General features: G+C 49.6%; 1 protein-coding gene across 1 annotated transcript in view; it reads left to right on the plus strand.

Annotated features, from left to right (window-relative positions):
* The first annotated feature begins 9,221 nt into the window (after window positions 1-9,221).
* LOC119441872 (sugar transporter SWEET1-like) overlaps window positions 9,222-19,270 on the plus strand; it is a 32,722-nt gene continuing 22,673 nt past the window's right edge. Inside the window, exons 1-3 of the mRNA XM_037706509.2 lie at window positions 9,222-9,488; window positions 9,692-9,769; window positions 9,841-9,964. Of these exons, the coding sequence (XP_037562437.1) occupies window positions 9,409-9,488; window positions 9,692-9,769; window positions 9,841-9,964 (282 nt within the window). The 5' untranslated portion in view covers window positions 9,222-9,408. The remainder of the gene's footprint in view (window positions 9,489-9,691; window positions 9,770-9,840; window positions 9,965-19,270) is intronic.

Genomic DNA, 19,270 nt, shown 5'->3' on the forward strand with positions numbered 1-19,270 from the left:
GGGGGGGGGAGGGGGGGGGGGTTACAACCCCCGAATCACCCCCGTCGGTGCGCCACTGCCACGAACATACAGTTTCTCTGCGGAATCGAACTTTCTTTGGCCACTTATTCGCACGGTACTAAGTTCCTGCGGTGCATGGCGTATGCGGCACTGTGGGCGAAAGAACGAGTCACAAGGATTATGGCGCTGTAAACACTGAAAGGCGCTGCAAAAAAAAATAATAATAATAACTATCGCCACGTTTCCAAACTGGCACACGGAAATTAATCAACAATTTTTTACTGTCCGTGGCCTGTGCAGGGCTGACTTCCTATTGATCGACACAAGAGTTTAAGCAGTGCACATGCAGTCTCAAGCACTTCTGTAACATTCTTCTCAGAAGAATGTCGTCAGTACACAAAGTTTACGCCACCCCAAGGTATGCATATCAACGAAGTTGCAATGAAGACGCATTGCAATGAAGGTAGCATTTCAATGAATAGTCCACGGCGCAGTATGGACGTAGGAACCAAATTTCAACTATTTTTCTTTCTGCCTTAAAACAAAATTTCTGATGATGTCATCGTAATTTTCGTATGATGCTAACGTAATTTTCTATCATGATGCTGTTACAATAAACGGTGAAAATTTCTGTGGTTTTAAAAGCTAATGAACAGTCATACGTTTTCATAATCCCGAGTTTATGGACCTGAAGGAACAAATATTTTTACTTGCATTGATTTTTCTGCTTCGTTATCTAAAAGACAAACTTCACACGGCGGGGAAGTTTAGCGAAGTGGTCAATGACTTCGGATACGTTGATACCGACGTCTCTGTGGGCGTATAGAAGCGTCAGCCTAATCATGCGTTCCTCAGACATTGTAGAGCGCAAGTAGTTTTTTAGTAACCTCATGTTAAAAAATATTCCCTCTGCGCTGGCAGTGGTCACTGGAAGGGTGACTAGAATCTGCAGCAGTTTGTATACATTTACATAGAACCTGCAGTCGCAATAAGAGAGGGCATCTATTCCGATGTTAAAACCTAAAAAACACTCCTTCGATGTCGTTGGCATCTTTGTTTAGGTACGTTGCACAAACAGAAAGCTGTTCGATTCCAGCAATATCCGTCGTTTTGTCAGCAAATAAGGAGATGCAGCCTGCAGCGTTTACTTTTGACTAGGCTTTCTCTGATAATTTCACCACAAATTTCTATAATTTCGTTTTGTGTACATCTGGGCTTAAATACGAATCATTACTGGGGCAAATTTCCAAATGATTCTTCAGATATGTATCTCCACAATCACCTCGCATGCGAAGAAGCGCTCTGAAAATACCAGTATTTTCAGCGGGGGCCTTGCTTAAATAAATAGGACCACTGTCCCTATGGCCATGGAGAGCCAGACCTTGTCGCCCGCAAAAAAGAACTGCCTTAATAGTGGGCCATTAACTTTCTTCTGTTTTCTCTTATTTTACTTTGCCTGCACTGATCCAGCTGATCGATCACATTGGACGCGCTTCCTGAAAATGTTTGGGGAAAATTATCAGCAGCCACCTCACAGTCACGGTGACATTTAGTATTTTAATGTGTGTGGAAGATTGCGAGCGCATGCTTCCATTTCTGGAATGGCTTGGACACGAGGGCTCCAGTGCACGCTTGTTGGCCCAAGTTTATCAGAACATTAAACCCATAAAGTTCCAGAATTGAAAATCTAAAGCACGCCTTTGGAAATCGCAGCGTACATTTCGCGTCAAAAGTTTATGAGAACTTTATACCCATAAAGTTTTGGAATTGAAATCCATGGCGCTCCGTAGATTCCGCGGCCGCTGCGAGGTGTGACTGCAGGTGCAAGGGCATTGCCACGAAATCCAGCCTGAGTTCGCAATGTGCGCGCCGAAATGTCTTTTCAAGCGGGAAAAAAATATTGTAGACAAAATCCAGAATCATTCCCGGTGCCGGTGGTTGTTGTTGGCGGCGGTGCATGCCAGCACGAAAACATTTAGGGGGGGGGGGGGGGGGGGGGGGGGGCTGAAGCTCCAGCACCCCCCCTGGCTACGCCCCTGTGCGTGCCCACAATGTTTTAAAAAGAAATTTGAAATGTTCGAGTGTACGCGGCTTGTGGGCTTGGCGTGGTATGACCTAAAGCTGAGTTGTGCGACCTGCGGGACGGAGACAGATATTTGAAGTCGCGAGGACAGTCTTGTGACCTAAAATCCCTATATAAGAAAAGTACCGCCATCCTTTGATAAACGCCGCTTCTCTCTCTCCTGTTTCTCCGATTGGACCATGATAGCGCGCGCTTTTCACTTCTTTATATTTTCTTTTTTTCCGCCTCAGAGCCATGTTGAAAGTCCTCTGCGCAGCCGCAATCGCCGGCGGCGGCGACGGCGGCGCGCGCCCGGCCTGAAAGCTTCAACGTGGACTTTCTAGGTGCGCCACCGTCGACTTGGCTTTCGCAAGCAAAAAGTAAAGAAAAAAGCAAGCGCTTTAGGAGAGGAGGCGGCGGAGGAAAGAGTAGATGGCAGTGAGTGAGTGAGTGAGTGAAATAACTTTTATTACAGGTCCGGCGAGGACGCGAACTCGTCGCGCACCCGGCTAGTCCCACGTCGGGACCGGCAGGTCTAGCCCACCAGCCCGGTCGCGGGCACACCGGACAGCCAGGATTTGCTTGTCTAGAGCGGGGCTACGCAGAAGCGAGTCCCACTCATCCTTGCTGAACTTGGGGTATCTCGACCCGCACTCCCAGAGCATGTGTGCTAGAGTGGAGGTCTGCCCACAGGATGGGCAGGCGTCGTCGCGATATACGTCAGGGTAAACTTCGTGCAGAACGGCCAGACACGGATATGTGCCGGTCTGTAAAAGTCTAAGCGAAACAGCTTGCGCCCTATTCAATTTGGGGTGAGGGGGTGGAAAGACCCTTCTGGACATGTAGAAAAATTTTGTCACCTCGTTGTGAGTAGCGGGAGCATCCCTGTGGCCGTAGGGGGGAGGGGTGTCGGCTCTCCTTACAGAGGAAGCGCGGTCGGTGAGGTCGCGCGCAGCCTCGTGAGCAGACTCATTGAGGTTCGGGGGAGCACCCTCGACCGACCCTACGTGAGCGGGAAACCAGTGAATCGAATGATGCGTGAGAGCATCCGGATTGGAGACGCTAAGAAGACGAGCAGCCTGCTCGGCGATGCGACCCTTCTGAAAAGCCCTAACTGCCGTTTTGGAATCGCTGTAGATCTCAGACCCACGACCGTCTAGCAGGGCGAGGGCGATGGCGGCTTGCTCGGCGACTTCGGGGTCTGAAGTGCGAATTGAAGCGCTATTGGAAAGCTTGCCGCTGGAGTCGACCACGACGACGGCAAAGGTCTTTCCATCGCTGTACTCCGCGGCGTCGACGAAGCGTGCTCTGATGCCTTGTTGATAGATCTGTTTCAGAATTGCTACTGCTCTCGCCTTGCGTCTGCCCTCGTTGTGGACGGGATGGACGTTTCGAGGCACGGGGGCCACTTCGAACTTGTCTCGAATGCACCTAGGGATCGGGGTACTGACCCTCGAAGATACCACAGGAGGGTAACCCAGCTCTTCGAGGATGCGTTTACCTGCCGCTGTGGTGGTCAGGCGAGCGAGTTGCGCGCGTTCTTGGGCTTCGGCAATCTCCTCGGCGGTGTTGTGTACCCCCAGCTTGAGGAGATCTTCGGTATGGGTCCTAATGGGTAGCCCGAGAGCCCTTTTGACTACTTTGCGGATGAGAGCATTGAGCTTGTCTCGCTCCGCTCTGAGCCAGTTGTGCATAGAAATCGTGTACGTGAAGTGGCATAATACGAAGGCGTTGATAAGGGTGAGGAGATTGGCTTCCTTCATGCCTCTGTGTCTGTTTGCGATTCTGCGAACGAGGCGGAAGGCGTTGTCCGTCTTTGCGATGATCTTGCGGAGAGCCGTTCCGTTCCCGCCGTTGAATTCGACAAACATGCCCAGGACCCGAATGACGTCGACCCTGGGTATCACCCCTCCATCACAAGTGTGAAGACAGATGTTGCTTTCGGAGACTGGCTTCCAATCGTTCGGTCTTCTTCCCTTCTCTTTTCTGTAAAGCAGAAGCTCCGACTTGGCGGGGGAGCACCGAAGTCCGGTGGGGCGGAGATACTCCTCGATCACGTCGATCGCCTCCTGCATGGCTTCTTCGACTCTGCCCTCGCATCCCCCGGCGCACCAGATGGTAATGTCGTCGGCGTAGATGGTGTGCTTGACGTCCTCAACGCATGCCAACCTCTCGGAAAGACCAATCATACAGATGTTAAATAGTGTGGGGGAGATTACGGCGCCCTGAGGAGTGCCCCGTGCTCCGAGGGGCACATCTTCGGAGCGGAAGTCTCCAATGCGAAGATTGGCCTTCCTGTCCGTTAAAAAAGAGCTTACGTAGCTGTGGAATCTGGAACCGAGACCTAGGTCTGAAATGGTCTTGACGATAAAGGCGTGGAGCACGTTGTCGAAAGCCTTCTCGAGGTCCAGACCGAGCAGAGCCTTGACGTCTCTGGAACGGCCGTCCACGATCTGATGCTTGATTAGTTTCATTGCATCCTGCGTCGAGAGTCCGGCGCGGAACCCGATCATGTTGTACGTGTAAACGTCGTTGTCTTCGAGGTACCCGTTGAGTCTGTTGAGGACGACGCGCTCCATGACCTTGCCGACGCAGGAGGTTAGAGAAATCGGCCTCAGGTTCTCGATGTTCGGGGCCTTGCCGGGCTTGGGAATCAGCACCGTGCAGGCCGACTTCCATTCTGCAGGAACCACGCCGCTCTTCCAGGACTCGTTGATCTTCTCGGTGAGAAAGACAATCGACGGGTCGTCGAGGTTTCTCAACATTCTGTTGGTGACTCCGTCCGGACCCGGCGCAGACTTGCGGTTGAGCGCGAAGATGGCCTGTCTGACCTCGGCAACGGAGAAGTCTTCGTCCAGCTCGGGGCGAGGAGGGCCTCGGTAGTCAGGGAGTTGGGTCGCCGGATCCCCGTCGCGCCGGATGGGCAGGTACTTCTGAATGAGCTTGGAGACGAGTACATCAACCGTGTGAGACCTGGTGGCTTCGTGAAGGGCCCGGGCCAACGTATGCTTCTGATTTGACTTGGAGCCGCTTTCGTCGAGAAGGTGCTTCAGCATACCCCAGGACTTGCCATTGCGCATCTGTCCGTCAATGGATTCGCAGAGCTCGTCCCACTGCTGCTGGCATAGCGCTTTGCAGTGGTCATCGATGACCTTGTTGAGCTCCGAGATTTTCTTTCGGAGTCTGCGATTGAGCCTTTGACCCTTCCATCGACGGAGCAGGGCGTTTTTGGCCTCGATGAGATGGGCGAGTCTGCTGTCCATTCGCTCGACGTCGAGATCAGTTTCCACTTTCTTGGTGGCCGCGGAAGCGTCGTTGCGGATGCATTCGCACCATTCTTCGAGGCTGGTGGTTTCCCTGGCTCTCCCGGGTTCTTCCCGAATGTTGCGAAAATGGTCCCAATCGACGAATGTGAATTCCCTGACCCTACTCCGAGCCACCTTGAAGTGGGTCTCGAGAATGTAGTGGTCACTGCCAAACTCCATGGCGGTGTTCTCCCAGCCCACGTCCTCGACGTTCTTGACGAAGGCGAGGTCGGGTGTCGTGTCCCGGGTGACGGAGTTGCCGATACGCGTGGGAAAAGCTTTGTCCGTGACCAGAGTGAGGTCCATCTCGTTGGCGTCTTGCCACAGGTTGCGCCCCTTGGTAGTGTCGTAGATGTAACCCCAGAGGCCGTACGGGGCGTTGAAGTCGCCGACGACGACCAAGGGTCGTGGGCCGGCCAGGTCGGTCGCTTTCTTGAGGATGGTCTTGAACTGTTGGCGCGAGTCCCTGGGGTTGCTATAGATATTGAGAACGAAGACACTGTTTCTGCGCTGATTCCGCTGCGGCGCGTCGAGCAGGATCTCAACCATGACATATTCGATTCTATCGCTCCCCAGCTTGAGGTCGTGGGTGAGATGAGTAAGCCTTTTATCGATCAAGGTACAAATGCCTCGCCCCCCAGGCCGGCCCGACACGGCCCTGTAGCCCTGGAGCGAGGCAGCGGAGACTAATGTTTCCTGAAGAGCAATGACCTGAGGTTTGATCACCAAAGACCTGAAAAACTGCTGCAGCGGGGCTTTCTTGTTAGAATACCCCCTGCAGTTCCATTGCCAAATGCGAAAACTCTCTTTTGATCTATCCATTATTGGGCTGACCGGACGGACAACCACCTAACGGGGCAGTTAGGGCTGCGCAAAGAATGGGACCTTCTGTCGGAGCGCTGGTGGGATACTTAAGTCTAGCTTCCCTCAGCAGCGGTTGAACGACGGTGGCGGATGAAGCCATTCGCGCTTCAATGGCGTCGATGCGATCTGCGAGAGCTCCGAGGCCCCTTTTGGGGTCCCCGAGCGCAACCTGAATTTGGCGAACGCTGTCGGTGAGGAAAGTAACGCTAGGGGCGACCTGTTTGAGGCTGTCTGCCAGCGCAGTGAGAGTTTGCTTAATCTCGCTGACTTCTGCGGACAACACTCCCGATTCGCATGTTTGATTTACGACTGCCCTGCGTTTTGAGGACGTTGCAGTACCGTCTACCGGAGCTGGGATTGGAGTCTCGGAGGCCCTGACTGCCGCATCGTTACCCGACGCATTCGAAACAAGTTTCTTGATCTCCGCCATTTCTTTAACGAGCCTATTGATCGTGTTCTTGAGGTCGTCGTTCTCTTTGCGTAAGCGAATGACTTCCGAGTCCCTAGCTTGCTCTGGGGGCGGGTCGTTACGAGGTGCCGGAGCGGCCCCCGTATTGGCGCCGGGCTTGGGACGCACCAGATCGGCCCAAACGAGGGTCGGTTGCCTCCCGCAGCCTGTGGAGGCGGACTGAGGTCCGGATGATGGCTGGGCTCTGGAACCTTGGCGGCCCCTGGAACCGGATCTGGACCTAGATTTGTATCGGACCCGGGATCCCGACCTGGACCTGGAGACGGTGCGGCTCCTGGTGCGTCCACGAGACCTGGATCTCTCCCTGGACCGGGAGCGGCTGCGGCCAGATCGGCGTTGAGGCGATGCTTGCCGGGCTTGATTCGCGTCGTTGAGGGCGCGGGAGCGTTCCCTCCGTCTGCGCCTGACGAGATACGGCATCTGGAATTTTTGTTTACACTCCTGGGCGGCCGTAAGGTGGTCGCCTCCGCAGAGCTTGCATTTGGGATCGCACCTATGCTGAGCGTCGGGGTTTGCTTCTCCGCATCCCCTGCAGATGGCTTCGTTGGGCGAAGGGCAGACGTCGGAGCGGTGCCCGAGTCTGCCGCAGCTGTAACACACGTCCATTTGCTTGCGAAATAAAGTGCACTTGACGATAATGCCGCCGTACGAGACAAAATTGGGCACCTTGTAACCGTCGAACAGAACCACCACGGTGCCGGTGTTCTTGATTCTTTTGGCGCCGAGCACCGTGGGGTTTCTTGGATTGACGAGCTTTTTGTCGATCATCACAGGCCCGTCGCTGAGGGAGATGCCGCGGATGACGCCCTTGCACGTGGAGTGGGGGGCGGCCTCGTAAGCGCTCACCTCAAAGCGTCGATCGGCGACGGAGATGCCCGAGATACCGACATAGCGTGCAGCGTTGTTTCTGTTGGGTGTGCTGATCACCATTATATTTTGTTGAAAGTTGGGACACATCGTGTCGGTGTCCCGTGTCGCCGAATCGAGTCCGGCAGCCTGCCATATGGCGTCGGCAACCGCAGTAGGTCCCACCTTGCTGATACATAGACCTCCCCTAGGCCGCACGATGATCTTTGCCTCCTCCTTGGGCAGCGGAGGCATCCTGCCCCCTCGAATAATCTTGCTTTTAATGCCCGCGTGGTCGGGGCGGCACCGAGCGTTGGAACCGGCGTTAGGCTGAACTTCGACCACATCGGCGCCAGTCTGGTTGGCGGCCGCGTTTCTCCTTCTCGTTGAACGTCTGGCGGCAACGAGCTGCCACCCGGAGTCTTTAGTAAAGTCCTCAGGAGTTAAAATCTCCCCCTCCACCTCACAGTCCATCATCACGAAGTCCGTGGAAAAGAAGAGGCGGGCGAGCGATGCCTAACCCTAACGCGGTTAGGGTCAACACACAGTCACGTCGGGGTTCATAGAAAAACGGCAGTAAAAGTCACAAAAGTCCACCCACCCATAAAAGTCGGGTATCGGCGTATTCCTCTTGACCTCACGGATCCAAAAATGTAGGAAGTTCAAGGACACACACTCAATAAACATTCGAAAAATGAGCAAAAAGCAGGAGCCAAACGAAACACGTCACATGTGGCTCATACCCACATACTTTTCTTATATACTTTTCTTATATAGGGATTTTATTGTGACCTGGATGCTGCGATTCTTTCTTTTTTCTGCGCAGCCTAGGCATACAAACTGAAATTAAGTGGTATGGACTAGGCGCGTCTTGATTGATCAATGTAATGCACTAAGAAAATTTCCCGCAGTGTGACTGTGCCCAGACGAAATTTGAATGTTTTAGCTGGTGCGGTCATCTCTAGACTTTTGCTTCCAACTTAGTGCTCCCTACTTATCCCCCACTATTGTATTATTGTGATTTCTTTTATCAGCGAATTCCTCATTGCAATTTGCCAGGTAAGTGATGTCCTCACCTTCCATTGCATAAATCCGATGGAAGTAGCAGATGTGGCAGAACTTGAAGCTGAATTACTTTGCCGACCAGGAAAGCGTACGGTTGGTCACCATTCGGTGGGGGGGGGGGGGGGGGGGGGAGAGACAGTCGAGTAGAATGAGAGCTGATGCTTTATTTTATGGATGGTACCTCGGCCAAATTGGATAAGGTATGGGAAGGGGAATGAATACGTCGAGGCACGCGGGTAGCACCACGCAGTCCAATTAGGCCAGTCAATTTCAGAGGGCCTAGGTGGCACATATATGACATGATTTAGGAGCGCAAACACACACGCACGCACACGCACGCACACACACACACGCACGCACGCGCACACACGCACGCACACACACACACACACAGTTACGTGTTTCGTGAGCTTCAAATCTGGCGCTATGCGTTAAGTCTCTTGAATTTCGCGCACCTAGTCCTTTTAATTTGGCCTCTTTTATATTTAAGTAACAAAGATTAAAGAAATCCCTCTGACGTATACTTTCAGCTTTTTCACTTCATATTGAAGTGTTTTGAACCCATGCCATGCTGGCAACAATGAGCTACGTCACTCGCGATTTTTCGTTCCTTTTGATTGTTTGGATTCGTCCAGTTGTTTTCGAATAGCCTGGTTTCGCCGGAGGTGGAGGTGTCTGCTTTCTGCCGCTCCGTCTCTGAGATGTTCCACTGCGTGTTCGCCGGTTGGACATGACTTACAACTGTTTGCTAAGCACATCATCGAGTGACGTGAATCGTCGTAACAATTTGCTGCAACATGTATTCGACGGAAACGGCCAAAACGATCGTAGGCGACCTGGCGCTCGTCTTTACCATTGTCAACTACGCGAGCGGAGTGTGAGTGGCTCAATTTACTGGCTCATAAAGTCCCGTTATCATGTCAACCGAAGAAACCTGCCTTAAGCGGCGTTTTGCGACCGCGCAGGTGCGCGGCGCAACACGTATGCAGAACGAGGGAAGTAATCCCGTGGAAGGCACTCTGAATGCTGTTGCGATCGCCGAAAGTGTGCACATTACTACCTTTGCTGTTTTCATTTCAGACAAATATGCAGAAAGGTGCGGGAAAAAGGTGGAACGCATGACTTGTCGCCGTTGCCGTTCTTGGCCGGAATGCTTGCGTAAGTGTTTAGACGTGGCAGTTCGAAGCGAAACTGTTCGACATTTGCATTTTCTTTCGTTCCTTGTCTAGCACATTCCTGTGGTTCGAGTACGGTGTTATGAAAGAAGATGGAATATTGGTGTGGGTGAATTCTATTGGTTTTCTGCTGCAGTTGTGTTTCCTGGCCTATTTCTATTCATACACGAAAGTAAAAGTGAGTATGAAGTTCTGCGTCATTCCTTGCACATGTCCTTTCGTTTCTTGTGACCGCGTGATAGTAATCTTGCATCTCAGGCCAGTAACTACGAAAAGAGTCGTGTTTTCTCTCTATAATGCTGGTGAACACATTAGAATACATTAAACAAATTTCAGCTTGTTTAGTTTGTGTGAAAGATGTTCCACATCTTCTGGAATGCTATTCCGGTACTAAAACATCTGTTGCATTTATTCATATGCATGTTCTCACATGCATGTGGTCACGGGCAACACCAAAATAGAACTGACGCTGCTATGTCCCTGTCTACAATTGCTTACCCACCGAACAAATACTTGTCATTGCTTCCACTGCATCAACACATATTTACATGGAACTGAGACAAAAATGTTGTCTAATCATGCAAAAGTGGCATCACACTACTTTGCTCCCTAAAAGTATAGTCTCCGTACAAAAGTTATAAATGGAGAAGAAGAGAAGGTAAGGCAGATATTGTTTGTCTAGTTGTGTTTTCAGTGGGAGTCGTAATGCCCTATTATTCCTGGAGACAGTTATAATGTCTGCTTCACAATGCGGTTGCTGTGCCACCAGTTGCATGTTGACAGTGCTCCAGTAAAATCAAAACTGGCATAAAGAACTGAGTTATCTACACACTGGCTGAATTAGTCAGAAATAAGACTTTCCTACTTTCTGTTTCCAAAAGTGTGCACAACTTATGGTCAATTTACATTGGATTATTCAGGACTTCTGAGTTGGAATAACTTTGGTGTGATTTATTTATTTATTTATTTGCTTCGTCACAGTACAGCGTAACTGTCTTCCTTTTTTGCATGTGTTTAAAAAATTGATGAAGTCAGTAACAGTACGTTCAACTGGTAGCTTTCGAGAACACTAGAGCGCTCTCACGGTGTAGTTTACATTCGGCTGGCCGAAATTGGCCGCTCGGAAAGCATTTACCAGGTTCATTCATAGCACTCGGAGGCATTCCCAGATTCAACCAGATTCAATTAGGAGTGGAAACTCCGTCAGTTGCGGCGACCAGAAAATGTCACAAGCCTGCGGAGCCACTATCATGCTGGTGGCACCTGGCGGCCGAGAAAGAAATTATTGCAGTCTTGGTTGCCAGGGCAACCGCTCACGTGTGTTACTCCCGTTCGCGGCCGCGCGCCTCTACAAGTTCTACTGAGGGCACTCACGCGTCCCACCTGCGTCCCATCTTAGGCTAGCAAATTTCAAACAAGGATACACTGCATGTATCAGCACTGAAAGTATTACGGCCCTCGAACAGACACTGACAAGAACAGTTGCTGTTTCACTTAAAAGCCCACAAAAACAATGTTAAGGCATGCACACTGAAGCGAATGCCCGTGTCGTCTGCTTTGAGCAGGAAACACGGACGCCGCCGAAGAGAACGCGCCCGAGCAGCACCACTGGGCTGCTGCTCTTTTTTTTTTTTTTCCGCTGCTGTTTGCATGACGTGCCGCAAGGTGCCGCCACTGCATGCGCCCCCGTCGGCGCATACTAATGTGACGTTATCTGGCCGCACGCAAGTGCCCGCGCTGGCGGGAGTTTCTACTCCTAAATAATCTTCCTCCGTGTTCTAGGACCACGTAGCACATTTGGCTGGGCAAGGTTTTCCCTCTCTCCAATCTCTAAAGGGCTCCACATTGCTGCAAACCGGGTTGGAGCGCGGTAGGAAACAGTCAACTGTACCATTAACCCACAATCTGTACTATGATTTAATATACTGCACGAGAATAGAAAACTGGGCAAGTTGGATTATATTAGCCGAAACAGTAGATGTGTAAGTATAAAACCAAAATGAAGATGTAGAAAGAGACATTTATTTTGTTTGCATGATTTAATATTTGTTTGCATGAATTTAATATTTGATTGTCCTGGTAATTCCTGTCAATGTTGCTACCAGTGTTTGTATACCTATTTATTTGTGATGTTGAAACCCTTATAAGCAATGTTGTCAGTTCCCAGGAGATGTTTACGTGTATGATTTCCACGCCCTAAGTTGAAATATACTCCGAACTTCAAGACTGTATAGATGGGTATTCAAGAAACAGTGCTGTAGCAGCATTCATTAAAGTATCCTCAGATTGGTTGTGGCAATAATAGGGTATATTTGAAATTCTTCAAGTTTGCTTCCCCACACATCTCATTTTACTGGCACGAGATAGTGGAACATTGCCCTAGAAATGAAAATAAAGCAGGAGCACGTGACCTGGTGTCGCTATGCTTGCCACTGTCTTTCTTTACTAAATCCTCACTGTTTGCTGGCTTACCCTCAGCTTACTGGGTGTGGTGCGATGCAGGTCGGCCATTTTATGTGGGGTAACAAAACCACGTGGGAAAGCCAACTACCAGCATTTTGCAGTTTCTTTATTGTACAGGGTTGCTTTGTTTAAGCTTCAACTCTGTATGTGGTTGCTTATGTGTACACATTTTCTGCTTTTTCTTTTTCGAATTGCTGAGGTAAGGGGTGCAAGTTACATATAGGAGTGGGGTTAGTGTGCAGAAATGCAGTATACTCCTGCTAAGACAAGCTCAACGTGGACACAGGAAGGGACACACACAAACGCTCTCTGTGACCCTTCCTGTGTCCATGTGAAAAAGTTTCTGCGCTCAAACACTATATCAAAGACATCACACCGACAAGGCCAGAAGTCAATCCTTGCTAACATTTATTGTGTTTGTGTGATACAATGTATTGGTGTACGCACTCTTATATAAACCATTGAGTAATTGCTACTTTCAGGTGCTGTGAAAACTATGTGCCATCACAAAACCTGACATTTCACCAAGCTTCGTGGAAACTACTTCAGTGCCTTTATGTTAAAAAATGCCCCAAAGCATCTAGGGCATTATTAGCTGCATTATGTGTAAACACTGCTGTTTCTTGTGGCTCCTGGAGAATTCTTGTGGCTCCAGTCCTCAACTCGTTATCAATCTGCAGACACACCTTGATGACTTCCTCAGTAAATGTTTATATGGTGTCTATAGAAAAACTACGAGCCGACGCGAGAAGCTAGACACGGAGCCATTTGTTTCTTGCTCCTTCACTTCTTTTTCTTTTCACGCAGTCCTAGTCTGCGTGCGTTTATTCTTCTTTTTCTACATCCTCGCACTCAAAGGAGTTGTGGGCCAACTCGAGTGTAGAATTTCTGTGCAGGTCTCCGTACAAACTTGCCATTTTGTGTCTTGATCCTACAGGCCCGCACTACACCATCTTGGCCAGGATAAACTTCGACTATGCGCCCAAGGGGCCAAATACATCTTGAAATGTCGGGCTGTTCTACGAGAACTACGTAATCTACTTTTAGGTTACTGCTGGCACCTGATGAGTAGCGATGCAGTAAGCGCAACTCGAGGAGGTACTCTTTTCTCCATCGTATCCACAGGTGGTCAAGCAGTTTCTGATGGTACCGCCACTTCTTGGTCAGATCGTCTGTTGTTGCTTGCGCGCACCGCGTTTCATAGTCTGAGCTGTGTGTTCCTGAAACCGCCATCAATGACCCTCCGACAAGAAAATGGGCTGGGCATATTGCTGAAGGTTCCATCGCGTCAGCATACGTGTAGGTCAAGGATCGTGAATTGATCACTGCTTCCGCTTCAAGCAGTACTGTCTCAGTCTCTTCGCTACTCAGGTAGCTCTTTCCAAGTACTTTCCGCAGAGAAGTTTTGATGGAGTGGATCAACCTCTCCCACAAACCACCCCACCAGGGGTAGTTTGTGGGAGAGGCACAATGAACTTCCACCTGGCACAATGAACTTCCACCTGGCACAATGAACTTCCACTGGACGCGATGTTTGGCTAGGAAAGATGCAAAAGGGGAGCTTTTCATAACATCCCATATGTCTCTTAGGTTCCGTGATGTCTTTTTGAAGGCCAATGCGTTATCCGAATATAGTGTCTGTGGCACTGCTCTGCGAGCTAGAAATCGACGGAACGCTAGGAGGAAGGCTTCTGCTGAGAGCCCGCTCGTCAATTCTAGGTGTACTGCTCGGGTGGTGGCACTGGTGAGTAGCAGAATGTATCCTTTGCAGTCGGTGGCAGTCGGTGCAGTCTGCTTTATATGGAGTGGTCCTGCAAAGTTTAGTCCAAATACTTCAAATGGCGATCGGCTTGTTCTCGAAGAAACAAGCTGATCGAGTGTCAGGGGAGCACATTGCACTTTTGCTGGATTCGCGCTATATTTCTTAGACAGAAAGCAGGCATTAATAACTCGTTTGGTTTCCTGCCAAGCACGAATAATCCAGAAACGCTGGTGAACCTGTACCATGGTACTCACAATACCTTTGTGCACTGATCTACAGTGCGCTTCGATGATTACCAACTTCGTGAAGGGGTGGTGTCCCGGTAAAATAATAGGATGCTTCTCCTTGTACGTCTTGTCCATTCGTTCAAGTCGACCTCCGAGTCGAAGTTGTTTGCTCTGGTCGATGAAAGGGTGAAGATCTTTTAAGATGGAGTGCTTAGGAGCGGCATTTCCGTGCAAAAGCCATTGTATGTCCACAAGAAAAGCCTCTCGTTGAACATGACAAATCTAGAACGTTTCGGCGTTGATGAGGTCTTCTGCTGATATTGTTTTTACAGTCGCTGCTGGCATTCTTAGACTTCGATTCACAAATCGGAAGAGCCAAGATGTGACACGCAGAAGTTTTTGCAGATTGCTGAACTTTGTTATATCAATTAGCGTGTCCGCGTGACGTTGTGCCTGGAGAAAAACGCTTGGTGGTTGATACGCTGGCTTGAAGTCCTGGCAAGGTTTACGAATTCACCTTTTTTACGGTGCGACGGCGCATGCGCCCTGCCCTAGCGGATTAGTCACGAAATGTTTTGGAAGGGATGTGTGCGCAGCCGTGTCTTGAGGTAAGATCCCCCGAAAAAAAAAAAAGCACTTGGAGGCGCGCTAATGCACACTCGTGCCTTGTACACGTGGAAACTCCACTGGTACCTTGACGTCGGTGCAGTGCCGAAAACGTGTGCAGCGTAACTGCAACTCCAATTTAAAACAGAAATCGGCCAGTGTGTAGTCCAGACTGCACCCTGAGCCATGTAGTTGCCGCCTTTCATTGATGGCTAGCAAATTTAACGAAAAATTCCCCTGCACTACACTTGTGCGACTCTTATAAACATCACATTGCTGGCGAAGTCTTATTGCAGCGTGAGCCCTCACTTGCTGGTGGCTGCAGCGCGCGCCTGAGTTCACGTACTCGTTTAAGGCGCAGGTAACACTGGGTCGAAACGAGACCGACAAGACGCTCATGCCAACGATTGGCCTGGGTCGCTGAGACAATCTTATCATACTAGGCCGACAGCAACACAGCCGACGAGCGCGAGTTGTGCTGTGACGGGCTTTCTTGTCGATGGCACCGACAAAATCAGCGTGCCGACCATCGTTCGACCGAACCCCGCACGACCGGCCGTCGAACCAACAACGCGATATATCCGCAGTGCCTTCGCTTGCATATATGATCATATAATATATACATATGTATATATAATTGTATTAATCGTGCTCAAAATGAATCAAAGATGCCTACGGAGTTGAAATGCATAAGTTTCGACCCTCTCATGTCGAGAACATGAAGTGTGAGCCAATGTTGATCAAGTTCAGTCAAGGTTAGACCTGGCGCCGTCAAGCTCTTACACCTGCTACCGGCGGTTTGAACTGAAATTTAAGCAGTTAGGGCAAAGGAAACTGCTTTTATTGTTCGTTTCTGGCCTTACTGATTTGAAATCAACGACTCTTAAGTTCACACAGCACGTACACAGTAAGCGGCAAGCGGCGACACAGCGCTAGCTGTGCCAATACCTGTACGTCATCGTACTCGTAGGCTGCCGGTTGCATTCGTTACGTAGATGGGTTGATCTGTACGTGGTGTTATGCTGACACATTTCTCAATTCCAGTAATGTACAGTTTACCTTTGTGTCAAACGGGTAACAAGAGACGGTTCATTCGGTAAAGCAGCATAAACAACTGTCTCGCTCAGTTATATCAACGGTCTCAGCGATGGCATCCGCGTTTTCGCGAGAGAACAACACGACCCATAAATGAGCGCTTATTCGAGCACAGATTTCTCTAATAATGCTTTATAGCATGCGCAAACTGTAAGTATGATGAAGTTAAAGAAAAGCGAGAATCAGAAATAAATGAACAGCCGGTTATATTTGTATCTGGATCACAGTTACCATTGTTTAAGCAGTTCGGCCGCTCATTGATTCATCTCAGGGTGGAACAACACGGCTCAGATGTGCAGATATGTATGTTTTGCTACGGTTTAACATTATTTCATATCAGTGATGTACCTTCTCTCCAATATTTGATGCTAACAACGATATATGGCTGTAGATATCGATGTATACAAATGCACCGTTTTGATAAATCCGGCGTGGAAGGCTGCGCTCGAAAACTTCTTGAATATGCGAAATATCTAAAGAATGTGTAAAAAGAATACAAAAAGCGAGCTCCAAGTGCAGAAATCAAAGACAATGAACTCCAAGGCAGCCGCTTCGGCAGACGGAACTCAGTGTGCCTCTATCGGCCGCATTGTTTGCACAACAGTGCACTTAGGTCTGCTCACCCAGCAGTCAGTGAGCGCTACATTGCGTCCAGGAATGACGCGCTGCCCCGGAGAAGCAATTAATAATTATTTGCGATCCACGAAACGCACAACCGACGCGCACTCAACATGGACGCAGTTGCACAAATCAACCGGCGAAATCCCCGGCACCATGTTTCCAGTGGCGTGTGGCAGAGGGCAGCACAGGAAAATGAAAAAGGCGGATTGTGTCTACTTCTTCAGGCCATGCTGACTTCGGCTGTTCCAACCATTTGGGACCATTCCACTAGTTGCTGCTCTCCCGCAAGGCTCTTGCAGATATTCCCCGAGTAAATAAGTCGGATGGATTGGGATCGCCTGGACGGTAATGCCATGGCTCCAGGCCAGTAACGTCTATTATCTCTATCACTCTATTTTTTACAAATTAGCCCAACTCATTTTGTTGGTCACGGATCCAGCTCATTACGATCATGGAGTCAGACCACATGACACAGGGCAGAAACCTTGAATCCAATGACAACCGGATATATTTCATTAGCCTTGCTCCTACTACTGCTGCCATGAGCTCTAGTTTAGGCAGCGTTAGCACTTTTATCGATGCTATGCACGATTTGACTGCTACGAGTGATGTGACTATTGCCACGGATGTCCACTACCCTCAAATAAGCACAAGCTTCGTATGCTTTCAAGCTGGCGTCAGAGAAGATATGAAGCTCCGCAGTGTCTATCTCGCCTCCAGGCCAGCTCTTACACATTGTGGGATTGTCACAGAAGAGAGTTGAAAGGCGTCTGCGGACCATTCTTTCCACTGATTCTTTATGTCTTCAGGCAGCTCTTCGTCCCATAGGCTCTTTAATACCCATAAGCGCTGAAACAGCAGCTTTGCGGTCACAGTAAACGGGGAGAGTATGCCAAGGGGATCGAAGATTCTATAAGCAGTTTTTAGTATAGTGTGTTTCGTGTCGCCTTGAGCTTTATTCATATTTATTTATTTATTTATTTATTTATTTATTTATTATTACCTCAAAAGCCCCGGTGTGGGGTATTACATGAGGGATGGGTGATCGCTTCAGCAAAATGTGGACTCAATGGGAGCCTTGAAATGATGTGGAATATATCGGAATAAGGAATTTGCCGAGAATTCGAAGAGGTCATTCACTGTGTTCCAGTGCATACCTAATTTAGGAAATTTTTTGTGCACCTTCTAGTTGTTCTTCGTTGCGATCAAACACCTCTTGTAGCTGTTTATCATTCGTTTTCCACTTACGGAAGTTCATGCCGGCGTCATTCATGATTGTCTTCGAATTCTTGTAGATGTCTAAACCTTCTTCGAAAGTGGCCGCACCAACGAGCAGATCATCGACATAGAAGGCTTTCTTCAGGATGGAGGCTAATGCCTTGTCTTCATCAGATACGATGTCCAAGTGATATTGAATAGTTGCCATTAGCAGAAATGGACTTGATGTGGACCCAAAGGGCACCCGAGTCATACGCCATTCTACTATGTTATTGCTCTGGCTACCAAGGACTGTATCGAACCAAAGAAAGTGGAATGCATCTCGATCAGGCTCCTGTATCTCGATTTGCAGAAACACCTTCTCGATGTATGAGTTACAGGCTATGGAGTACCAACGAAAGCGTATCGGGACCTATAACAACAGTTCTGGATTCAGATTTTCCCCTTTGTCCAGGCATTCATTAAGCGATGGTAGACCTTGTGCATGGGACGACGCGTCAAACACTATTCCGAGCTTCGTAGTCAGTGATTCATTTCTGATCACTTCTCTATGAGGCATATAGTAGACAGCTCTTCAGTTAGGAATCTTTCCAGGCACTAACTCCGCATGCCCGAGTAAGGGATATTGCCTTATGACCATTTCGTATCGTTGCAGCTGTCCGTCATGTAGTGATAACCTTTTCACCAGCTTGTGTAGGCGATTAAGAGCTATGTCGAGGTTATCTCCAAGTAAATGTTTGTGCTTATAATGTCTGCATTTATATATAAATAAATAAATCACGTAGGGCTCATACCAAGGCCGCACATTTCAGCTCCGCTCCCAGAGTAGAGCTGGTGCGGGGAAAGTTGCGTGGGGGGGGGGGGGGGGGCGCCGGATCACGTGACGCACTCGACCAATCGGTTGTTTGGTGTGTCACGGGGAGGGAAAGGAAAGGATCAAAAGCGACTTGGCGTGCGCTCCACCGGGCTTCCCTCGCCTCAGATCAGTTTTGGCGTCCGGATGGGAAAGCCGCGCGTGATGCGTTCTGCTGAGGAGCAGGCTGCGTTTGAGCGACGGCACCGCGAACTGGCTCGGGAAAGAAGGACTCGTCGTCGTGATGAGCCACCGTCGCTGAGTTTAGGGCAAACGAAGCAGAACGCCTGCGACAGTGTGGTCTTGCCACAATCTTTGCTTACCCCCATTTTCTCGACCGGGGAAGGACTGGTGATTTTTTCGTCCGCATTTCGTTGGCAATGTTGAGGAGCCGTTCCACTGAAGCGCTTGAGGGTACTGCCGTGTTGTACTTGAGGAAAAGTTGGTTCACTCCCTAGAAGTTTTTCATCTGCGACAGCGGGTAGTCACCTGGTACCAGCAAGTACCGCGACAGCTCATCTTGTGCCTCGGCTGGAAGGCTTCGGTGCCCGTGAGGACTGGAAACTTTCCATCCGCCTCGAAGTCCCTCGAGTGGCGCTGCGATCCTGACGTCATGGTTTCTTTGCGGCAGGCCGGCAT

This window comes from Dermacentor silvarum, chromosome 2, assembly GCF_013339745.2.
Source record: "Dermacentor silvarum isolate Dsil-2018 chromosome 2, BIME_Dsil_1.4, whole genome shotgun sequence".
NCBI classification, from domain to species: Eukaryota; Metazoa; Arthropoda; class Arachnida; order Ixodida; family Ixodidae; genus Dermacentor; species Dermacentor silvarum.